Genomic DNA, 11,186 nt, shown 5'->3' on the forward strand with positions numbered 1-11,186 from the left:
CAAACTCCACTCAAAAGTGAAAAAAAAAAACTCATTTACAGGTATTTGATATGTCTGAAAAGTGACAAATCATATAGGTGATTAATTAGAGGTGAACAGCAACCATGTAGGTTTTTTTACCTAAAAACTAAAATGTATTCTGGAGTGTTTAAAAACCGGAACAATGTTTAAAAGCAGATTATATATATATGCTTACATAAGTAAAAACCTCATTTGATGACTCTGATGTGTTTAAAAATCACAAATACTTGGATGAACTATCAAGGGTGAAAATACTAGGTTAAAAAAGAAGAAAAAAGGAAAACTACAAGTCTAAAAAATGACAAGGCACATTGGAGCCAAGCATACTGTGTTTCCAAACATGTGTCAGAGCAAGCTGAACAGCAGATGGTGCTCAACAGACACATGGTTTGTACTAACAGCATCATCAATGGTCTGGTTTCGCAGCTCTTCCATCAGATGAAGAGGAAGAGGAAGGCTGTTCAGTGCACTCTAATCATGCCACAAGTCACAGTGCATTTTGGTCGCTCTCCGTGTTTCCCAACTTGACAATTTTCCCTCAACTGGAGGGAGTCGACTGTGCAAAACGCATTAACTACTGACATCTGAACTCATGAGTGACATTATGAATGTCAGATATTTGCTGTACTTTATGAGCAACATTCACTTGCACTGATGCTAATACTTTCATTAAAGAGTACATCTGATTGTGCATTATAAAGTGACGACCTTACAATAAAAAGTTGGGTTGATGTAATATTCGGTGACAAGTAACAATGAAACGATTTAAGAAATGTTCTGGTTGTCTCCTCCTGGAGTGATCATAACTATCTGCATTTCATAGAGAAAGCAAGTGAACTTGTTACAAAATATAAATACATTTAAAAGCATCTTGCAAAAGCAAGAACAGAAGACATTGATATGAATATAGGAACAAAAAATGCTTGCTATGCAGAAGAGTTTTAACATTAAATGTACATGTATGACGTCATATTGTTTCAATGGATGACATCATAGATTACATATTTTGGGGCTTTTAGTTAAACTGTATTTTTATTTTTAGGATTAAAAAAATCATATATATATATTATTATTATTTTAATTTTTTTAAGCCAAGCTGACTTCAGTTTATCAAGGCCACAAGCCTTTTATGATGGAGATACAGTTATCTGGAATACAGTATTGAATTGTCTGCATATGTTTGGCCTGTGGCTTTGTGACGTCAACAGCGTAGAGGCTCGGTCAGGAGTGACCCGAAGACCGTCCATTTTTTACTCTCTCATAGCACAGCAGAAGTAACAGTTAAGAAAAAACATAAAACCTAGCAAGACTAGCCAAAGCGATTCCAACGCAAAATACGACACCTCAAACATGTCTTAAAACGATAATCTTTCTGATAAAAGGAATATGATAACTACTCTTACTCCCTGCCTTTCAAACCCTGTCTCCTGAAGCCATGGGGGAGCGCAGGGGGGACTAAGAGATGAGTGCAGCCGTGGGAAGGGGGAAATGTTTGATTGACAGCCCGCTGACCCCTGCAGAAGAGTGACCAGGTGAGGGAGGCGGGGTTAGAGGAGGGGTTTAAAGTTGAGAGTCCGCCCCCAGGCTGTTGAGCTCCTCGGGCGAGTGCTTCTCAGCACCTGATGCTGCCTGGCGGAAACCGGCGGAGATTTCGTCGAACGTCCGGCCCTTGGTCTCTGGGACTTTGAAGTAGGTGAAGACGAAGAAGCATAGTAAAAATATAGTGAAGATGATGAACACGTACGGCCCACAGAGCTCCTGTTAAAGCACAGAGAGAATAAAGTTAACCCGGCCAAATACAAATGTGTCTGTTTCCTTGATATAATTCTCACTGGCCTCTTACCTCGACATACTGGAAGCACATGCCCACGATAAAGTTCGCTGTCCAGTTGGAGAATCCTGCAACAGCAAAAGCAGAGGGTCTTGGGCCTTGACTGAACAGTTCAGCCACAATGAACCATGGGATGGGGCCCGGTCCAATCTCAAAGAAGGCCACGAATGCAAAGATTGCTACGATGCTCATGTAGGACATCCAGTCGTACTTTTCCTGTTAGAGAGATGGGCAATAAGGCAGTGAGATCAAATATATTGTAAACCTTTGGACCTCAAGGATGACTATTTGAATGATTAGTAACTCTAAACATCAACACCATGGCATTTAAGTAAATATGTAAATATTATTTGCATACCAGCAAGGCAAGAGCGATGGTCATCAGTACAGCAGATCCAGCCATTCCCAGCAGTCCCAAGAGGTGCAGAGACCTGCGGCCCACTCGCTCAACCACAAACAGCTGCGTAACAATAACAAATCATATTAATATGATGCAAAATGCTGATTAATACTTGCTCATTTTGTGATTAATATCATCATTGAATAACTGTCTGATTGAACAATTATCAGAAGAGTTGGTACCGTCTTGCGTTAAAATTTAAATGAATTTATGTAAATAAATTCTGTAAAATAAATAATATTAATAATAATAATTAAATAAATAATTTAAATACATTTTATTAAATTTTCATTATTGATTTTATATATCAAATATTGGAAATTTGCCATTTGATAAATAGAGTATACATAAATTCATGTAAATTCAATGCATGTCGTTTATTTATTTTAAATATTTACTATTTATATATTAATATCATGCAATATTCATTACTCGGGCACATGAATTTTGAGGGAAATTATGTAAAATGATAACAATACTTAAATATGTATTATTTTACATCTTTATGAATTTTAGTAAATGTAAATTCACTATTCATTCTTTTATTTTATACATATAATTAATCATATATGCTATGTAAATAAATAAATAATGGTTCTGTTATGTTCATGCTGATGTCTGTTTGCATACCGATACTCACCGACACAACAGTGAAAGCTGTGTTGACGACTCCTGCTCCAATAGTGGCGTAAACCGGCTGCTGCACACCTGCCTTCTCAAAGATCTTTGTAGAGTAGTAGAATACCTACACAACGTGTTAACACCAGTTAGTCATGAAAATCGAGTTTACGTAAAAACAGTAAAGGTACAGGCCCAAGGTTTGTCTTTGTTGTACTAGTAAACGTGTGTGCGTGCAGGTACTCACAGCATTGATTCCAGACAGCTGCTGGGACAGCTGCAGCATGATGGCTATAGCGATGGGCTGTCGGTAGAGCGGAGAGCGGAACAGTTCAGGAATGGTCACTTTCTTCTCTCTCATCATCTGTCTACTCTCCTCCTTCATCTCCTGCATGTCTGCGCTCACATCTGTCATTCCGCGCAGCTTTTTAAGCACTAAAGGCACATGAAAACATTTGTTTACACTGATGAAAACACTCCTACGCTGGATAAATGGAGATGTTTAGGTGCTGTGGGTCTGTGCTCACCTGCTTTGGCTTTGTTTTCCTCATTGCGGATGATGAGGAGAAATCGAGGGCTCTCGGGGCAGAAGGGCAGTAAACAGCACTGCAGCAGGGCTGGGATAAAGGTGAAGCCAAGGAGGAACGGCCACATGGTGGCATTACCCATGATTGCGTCCATACCAAAGATCTACAATACAATAAACAGCAGATAAATATGGAGAAACCAAATGGTGACTGAAACTGCAAAAACATCCTGAGTACATATGTACCTGAGCCATGAGGATGCCAATAACGATGCCCAGCTGATGAAGGGTGCCCAGGGCTCCTCTGAGGGCTGTGGGGGCCACTTCACCCACGTACATGGGCACAAAGCCAGTGGACAGACCAGAGTAAAGGCCCACCACGAACCGCCCAGTAATGAGCATCTCCCAGGACGCCCCCATCTTAGAGAAGCCCATCAGTGCTGCGGCGATGAAAGCCAGGACATTGGCCATGAGCATGGAGTTCCTCCTGAAATGAGAAAAATAGGAAGAGATTTATAATACAACGTTAAAATCATCAGAAACAAGGACTGAATAGTATACAAGGAATTAAATAATGTAAAAGACAGTGCCATAATTAATGTTAAAACAATATCAGTGGTTACAACTGTATTTCACCTTCCAAAGCGGTTGACAAACAGCCCGACGGAGAAGGATCCAATAATGCCACCCACAGAGAAGATGGCCACAGACAGAGACCACAGGGTAGTCATGGTTGTTTTTTGGATGTTATCCTTATATCGATCATTCCATGTCTCATTGTAGAAGGCCTCAATGATCTACAACACAAATACAGTCACTTATTACAAGGGTTGTTACAGTTACTAAAACTGAAACTATAAATAAGCCAAAAATTGTTCCTTGAAATAAGACAAATGTTTACTGGGGGGGGAAAAAAGAAAAGAAAAAAAACTTTTATTTTAAAAGTACTTTTTTTTTTTTTAAAGAAGCTTTTATTTCAGCTTCTTGCCAAGGCAACATTTCTCATTTTAATTTAGTTTAATATGATACATTTTTTTTGCAAAAACTATACAGGACTTACGTAAAAAAAAGCCCTACTAACAACAAAATTACAAACAACAAAAGTAAAAAGAAAACGGAAAATATAAAACTAAAAACTGATTCAAAATATGAAGAAAAAAAAAAACAATTGCTTATTACGTGACAGACTGAACATAGCAACTTACAGCAAAAACCTGTTCTTTATATATTATTGTTATAATTCTGACAATGTAGTTAAGCACATTTTTTGCTAATTAAAAAAATGTGAGAGCAAAACATCAAAATTAGAATCATCAAAAATGTGTTTAATCACATACAAAGTATTTTGCTAATTAAAAAGCGTGATTCTTAATCATTATTTTTATATTTTTAAATATAATTTCAATTTAAAATGAATTTATTTATTTATTTTACACCAAGACTAATACATCAACAAAATGTAATATCTCCATTCTGCTCTGAGTGGTGGAGATTTATGTTGTAATGAGCAATTCTGTCCAGCAGGTGGCTCAGTCTCGTTCAGTATTAGGTAACAAGGTTTTGTGAGGGAAACTGAGACCCATAGAGGGAGTCTGGGATCTCTGCGTCTTTACAACTGTCTGCTGTAGAGTTCAGAGGAATGTCACCCAATAAGATTCAAGCTGCGTTATAAAGGGGAAGAAATGAAGTTTGTTCTGTATGATCTGTTGGCGTATTGAGTTCTCTACACTACTTCCTGTCTCTCCTTTCTCGTCGTCAGCTGTCTGACACCTTAGGTATGCAGAAAGTCCTTCAGCGCATCAGCATGACAAATATCATGCATGGTTAAAGTCATGTGCCTCAAGGTTTGATCCGTCATTATACAAACATGTTACACAAAACCATGTTGTGTGTTTGTTTTTATAGAATCACTACTAGACACATGCACATAGGAAGCGATTACTTATACTAAATGTAATCTTTTTCCATATGCTAATCAAAATAATCTCTTAAAACACAATAGTTTTAGAAACCATGTTTAGTTAAAGTAATGCTGAACACAGTTGTCCACAGTCCCAATCCACTGCCAGTGTATGAAAAAAGAAAGCCAAATGGGTTTGGAAAAACAATGAGTGTGACAAACATATAACAGTTTTCATTTTGATTAGACCTTTAATGGTTTATTATCCGAATGAACTCCTGCATTGAGGAGTGCAGCAAAGATCCACCTGGTCAGAAATAATACAGTCCATTCATAGAGGAGTTTCACGCTAGATAGTGCATTATAACACAGTATAGTTTTGCCGATTTGTGAGTGCAGTCTCAGTAAGGGACTGTGGACAACGAGCCCTTGAGGGTGCAGTAATCTTATCGAAGTGATTATTTATAGAGAGGGTCTGCGTCAGACCCACACCCACACACGTTACTCCTATTAAGGCCTCAGCACAGCCCTGTCTCACGTGCTAAAACTATTGTTACAACCATCAGAAACGCAAACAGTGAAAGCAAACACACTATTCTTTGCCAGAGGCCAGTATGTAGAGTCTAGTGGTATTTAAGTAGTTGAAACACTGTCTATAATAATAAAACTCTGGCCGATAACAATAGGCAGATAAATGGCAGATGTTAAAATCGTTTTAAACTCTATTTTGTCTAAATTAATAAAAACATATATATTTATACATACTGTACATACATACATACATAAAAACACAAATCTTTTTCTTTATGGCAGGTATTGACAAGTCAAATTATCCTTTGGTTTGTCTAGACAGGAAGATAAGTGTGAGTATTTACTAAGAATATTGAATCTATACACTCCATATAGTGTTAAAGCCAGAAAAGCTCCATTCACATCGGCATAGCCTGGCCCCTAGTTCAACACGCATGTCTAAACAAGCTGACCTACACCCTGTACCAGAACAGCGAGCATATTTAATGTATATTTGATAGACAGTTAGTTGCTTATTATTTAACAAATGTAAATTGCCTTATAATATGTGAATGAAAGGCAAAATCTCCCAGAGGAGATGTATAGAGTAACTCTGCAGTCCTTCTGGAGTTGAACAGGAGGCATTTGTGTTATGTTGATGTGTGTGTGTGTGTGTGTGTGTGTGTGTGTCTACTGACAGACAGGGATTTGGAAACAGCTGCAGCAGTACATAATGACTGAGTGAAGGGTCATTTGATAATGTTAAAGTCCAAGGACACAGCTGGGATACTGGGGTGAACAGTGAAGAGTTTGTCACTCAGAGTTTGCGCATGTGTTAGTATGTGCTCGTCACTCACCTTTTGCGGGGCATTGATAACACCCGTGTTGTAGCCGAATTGAAGGGAGCCAATCACAGCCGTCCCGACAGCCAGCATCAGTGGCAAAGTCAGTTGCTGTTGAGGGAAGAATAAAATAGAGTGAGTCATTTTGTGCTACACAATGAATCTCCATCATCTCTCATTGTCCAATAGAGCTCTATTAACCTCAGGACAAAAGTGAAGATTGGCCAGACCTGACTGCAATAATCAGAACTATTCTCAGAGGTGTGGTGACCTATTGTTTGACATTCTGATAAGTGTCATGGTAGCTGTAGAGCTTGTTTTTATTCTGTCCTTCCTCAAAAATGAAAAAGAGCACATAATTTTAGCCAAACTGTGCTAACTGCATGCTAGGCTACTGCTCAGACGACAACAGTTGTCTTACAGTCTTTTGTCTGAAAGATTAAAAAAGAAACACAGCCCAAACATATTTATATTTCTTCTCCAGTATTCAGTATTCTCAAAAGAATTCTATTGTTCAAATATGCAGCATCACCTACATTTCCTTCTCTTTCAGTACAATAGAAGTATTCACTCGCACGGATGACTTCCCGACAGGTTTTGTTTATTTGTCTGCAGGTTTGGAAGATTTATTTGAATAATTCTCAGGGAAGTGCTCAGAGAATAAATCACTTTCCTCATTCCTACGGGAAAAAAACAAGCTGAAATATATTTGTTTTCAGACTGGCTGGTTTGAAAATGACTGGACAAAATGTGATGAAACATTTCTGCAACACAGGAAACCTTGAAGGTGAAAGGGAACTGAAAGCTCATTCAATCAGTATAGTGTGATAATATTGCAGTATTGCAATGCTACATAGTCAATCCTGATTGAATCATATTATATTATAATAAAATAATAAGAAAAGAATAAAAATAAGAGAAAAAACATTTTATGTACCAATAAGATTTTTTTTTACAATTATGATTTTTGATTTAATATTATTTTACATTATTTTCATTAACTTAAGCATATAATTTACTTACTATGAAAACAGAGTCATGAAAAAAAAGTCTTCAGGTACAAAAATAGCCTTTATTTTCTTATTAAAAATATAATGACCTATTTTTAGAGACAAAATTTGATTGGGACATGAGAGGCTTCACATGATTCAACCTCTTACTATATTTGTTTCAACATTATCTACCCAAGTTTGGGTGAAATGCCATCAGAGCGAGGCTGTGCCTCTTGACCTGAAACAAACTGTTCCTGCAAACTACAAAGACTGAACCTGAACTTGTGAAAGACTATGATGCAAGTCTACTGGACTACTTAGGGAAGAACGTCTAGTGGTTTAATCAGCCCCAATAAAGAAAGGGTTTGTGTAAACCCTCCTCTCCTCTGAAGGCATCATTGTCATTGTTTGGGCTCCTGTTATTTCAGAAATCACTGGATTGGATAATTCACACGGAGTGGATCTCAAATGGACATTTTCTTCCACATGGTTACCCATACACAGCTTTAAAACAAAATCATCTAAAGCTTGTTGTTTAGTTTACTGTTTAAAAGCCACTTGACCCATAAGCCAAGCCTTTAACAGCTTTGCAAATATGAATGTCTGATGACAAACTTGCGCTCAAATACTGTTGTTGCATTACTGCTACATACAGAAGTCATACAGAGCCTCCTTAAAATAAAGTTTACTCAAACTTGCAAGACACCGCATCAACAGGTTCTACACTTTTTATATTCCTTTTAAGGAAATCAACCTACAAAAAGAATTACTTAAGAATTTTAGTGTCTAAATGTTAAGATGGGATCTGTTAAAGTTCTCTGGTTAGTTGATTCATTTTAAAAGCTAAAACAACTCTAAAAAGGAGCTTTAAATGTCAAGCTGTTCTTATTCGAGCTACCATTCAGCATGCTAGATGAGACTGTAAACAGATCTCCATTCTGAACATCTTTCAGAGCTTGGATTCCTCTTTTATAAACAGACAGTCAGCGATGAGAAAGATACCAGTTTTGGATGTGTGCACTCCTTTCATTTGCACACACATGCGATGCGTATTGCGTACACTCCTCTGCACAAGACGCAAGAGCTTACAGGGGGCGGGAAGTGGACACACCTTCACTTCATGTTGGTGTACAGAGCCTGCAGTTCACGGGGTTCACGACTATGCTGTTTAACCAGCCCTGAAACAGGAAGCCAAATACACACAAACACAAAACCTCTAGGAGGTTTTTAAATATTCATTCTGCAGTTTAAAATATAAGTCAAAATCACACACAGGAACATGTTAACCAAGCTCGCACAAATGAAAAGGCAACAGACAATAGCCTCGGCACAGCCGACCTCCCCTTAGTAGTTAACTACATCCTTCCTGCTGTTAAACATTAGTTCTGATGGCAAACACAACTCAGAACAGACGCGGGGAGAGGGCCTGTATCTCTTTAAGAAAGATTAAACCTCTAAATATGGAAGATTTGACTTATATCTTACTTGAGGGGAGGGTGTAGGTTTGGCTATGAAACATTCCTCTTGAGATTCCTGCCTTTACCCTATATTACTACGCAGACATACCTAGTTTGGGCCCTCTGAGTTACGTAACAAATTTGAACTGATCTTCGCATTGCTTAAGACATTTAACGCCTTAGATTCTGGACTACAGCTGATGCTGAAGCTGGGTTATTATTGCTTCGATTTATTTATTTATTTTTGTCCTTTACAATGCACTTCACATGAAAAAAATAAGAATAAAAAAATAAGAATAATTTGTTTTATTTTTAGTTTAATTTTACCTTCCTCAAAAATGTTAAATATCGCATGCGATTTATCGTGCAGCCCTAAACTAAATCAAAATTTGCTGTCAAAATTAACACTGAAACAAACAACAAAAAAAGTATCTTGTAGCATGTTTTGTAGCAAAAGTAAAAGTAACATGAAATAAAGCCACAATAACACATCTATCTCTCATCAGGTAAAGAACACAATGGACCCTTTTCACAAGACTGTGATGACGCGTTTAACGGTCATCAGCATCGTAAATCCTCGAATGTTTTTCATATTTGTATTTTTTTTTAAATGTATCTACATTTATAACACTATTCTTTGTATTTTATCACCTTTGCATCAAATTACAACAAAAAAAAAAACAGTTACCGCTAATGCGAGGGTGTTTCTAATGCAGCGTCTATGGGAGGGACGGTAAATTTGACATCGTTCTCTCTTCTGACAGCCGTTATCAGTCTCTCTCAATTTTTTTCCTTTTATTGAAAGTCACGAAAACACTATCGTGGAGTTTTTCTTTTGCTATTTGAGCAAATGGGAATGCAAAAAATATATTTGTGGTACTCTCCCATTCACTGCTATTCAAGTTAACCCAACTATGACGACTTCCGCTGCTGAGAACCCCGGAAATGTGAAAAAGGTCCATGATGTAGTACATACTAGGGGTTTAACGATACACGTATTCGTAACGAAAATTTTCAGTACGGGTTTTTCTGTTCGGTACGCATATGTACATGTGTACATACATAGATAAACCCTTCATGTAATCGTTCAATTAGTGTTTCAACCGCGGAAAGACATCATTAAAACAGCTTTTAAACAAAATGTCATGTAGCATTTCATTTACCTCAGGCAAGTCATCAGTGTCTACAGCTCGTTATTTGCTAGAGAAATGAAGTCTAGACTATATAGAAATATTAGACTATACTTCATTATATTTACTTTACCTGTTAGTGATGTCTTAATTATGTAATGTATATGTTTAAGAAATACATTAAGAAACAAGTTATGACTCTGTAAATTATAATATTTCAACAACAAATAGAAATTGTTTAATTTAGAAGTTAAACAATTTACATGTTTGCATACAATTTTTATTTAAATGTTGATTATTAGGTTAAAAATAAATAGTAATTGAATTTAAGTCAGGGCTCTGTTGTTAATTGTAACCTTCAGTAAACCATTGTTAAATAAAAAAATAAAATAAAGAAATTTATGTTTAGTATTTTTCCTCCTGCTGTACCAAAACCATACCAAACCATGACGTCAAAACGGGGGTACATACAGAACCGTCATGTTTGTGTACCATTATACCCCTAGTACATACTGTAATGAGAATGATATTGAACACCCCTGTTCTTAGAAAGCACAGAACAGGGCACAGTGCAGAATTTTGCCAGAAATGCATTCATATCCAATGAGAATATTACAATATTACACCAGCTTGTTCTCCCAATTAATTCGGAAGAAACAGGCCCAACTATGGCACAACGATTCCCATCACAACTTCAATAACATAATTTCAAGCTGAACTAAACATTGTCTGTGCTTGCACTTACTGACTTTTCAATCAATTCACCCATTTCAACCGTCTACATTGCGAGTAAATCACTCGCATATGCGACTAAATTTTACTCTGGGTGACTAAATAATGTCTAACATTAGCCATTGACTAATAAAATCTTAGCTTTTACACGCCAGTATGTGTGAGAGGCGTTCAACACAGATTTTCACTCGATAAACACGCTGACTGAGCGCTTGAGAGTTTCGCTC

General features: G+C 37.1%; 2 protein-coding genes across 2 annotated transcripts in view; one reads left to right on the top strand and one right to left on the bottom strand.

Moving 5' to 3' along the window:
• LOC107729742 (SUN domain-containing protein 2-like) overlaps positions 1-996 on the top strand; it is a 13,201-nt gene extending 12,205 nt beyond the window's left edge. The window contains exon 19 of the mRNA XM_016540416.1: positions 280-996. The gene's annotated coding sequence lies outside the window, so the exon portion shown is untranslated. The remainder of the gene's footprint in view (positions 1-279) is intronic.
• A 106-nt stretch (positions 997-1,102) lies between these two features.
• The window catches only part of LOC107729743 (solute carrier family 2, facilitated glucose transporter member 1-like), a 14,187-nt gene continuing 4,103 nt past the window's right edge, over positions 1,103-11,186 (bottom strand). The window contains exons 2-10 of the mRNA XM_016540417.1: positions 6,664-6,759; positions 4,033-4,193; positions 3,643-3,883; positions 3,398-3,560; positions 3,118-3,305; positions 2,893-2,997; positions 2,211-2,312; positions 1,865-2,068; positions 1,103-1,779 (exon numbers count right to left, since the gene is read on the bottom strand). Coding sequence (XP_016395903.1) covers positions 1,582-1,779; positions 1,865-2,068; positions 2,211-2,312; positions 2,893-2,997; positions 3,118-3,305; positions 3,398-3,560; positions 3,643-3,883; positions 4,033-4,193; positions 6,664-6,759 — 1,458 coding nt within the window. The 3' untranslated portion in view covers positions 1,103-1,581. The remainder of the gene's footprint in view (positions 1,780-1,864; positions 2,069-2,210; positions 2,313-2,892; positions 2,998-3,117; positions 3,306-3,397; positions 3,561-3,642; positions 3,884-4,032; positions 4,194-6,663; positions 6,760-11,186) is intronic.

Source organism: Sinocyclocheilus rhinocerous, unplaced genomic scaffold (assembly GCF_001515625.1).
Source record: "Sinocyclocheilus rhinocerous isolate Xijiao unplaced genomic scaffold, SAMN03320098_v1.1 scaffold218, whole genome shotgun sequence".
In the NCBI taxonomy this organism is placed as follows: Eukaryota; Metazoa; Chordata; class Actinopteri; order Cypriniformes; family Cyprinidae; genus Sinocyclocheilus; species Sinocyclocheilus rhinocerous.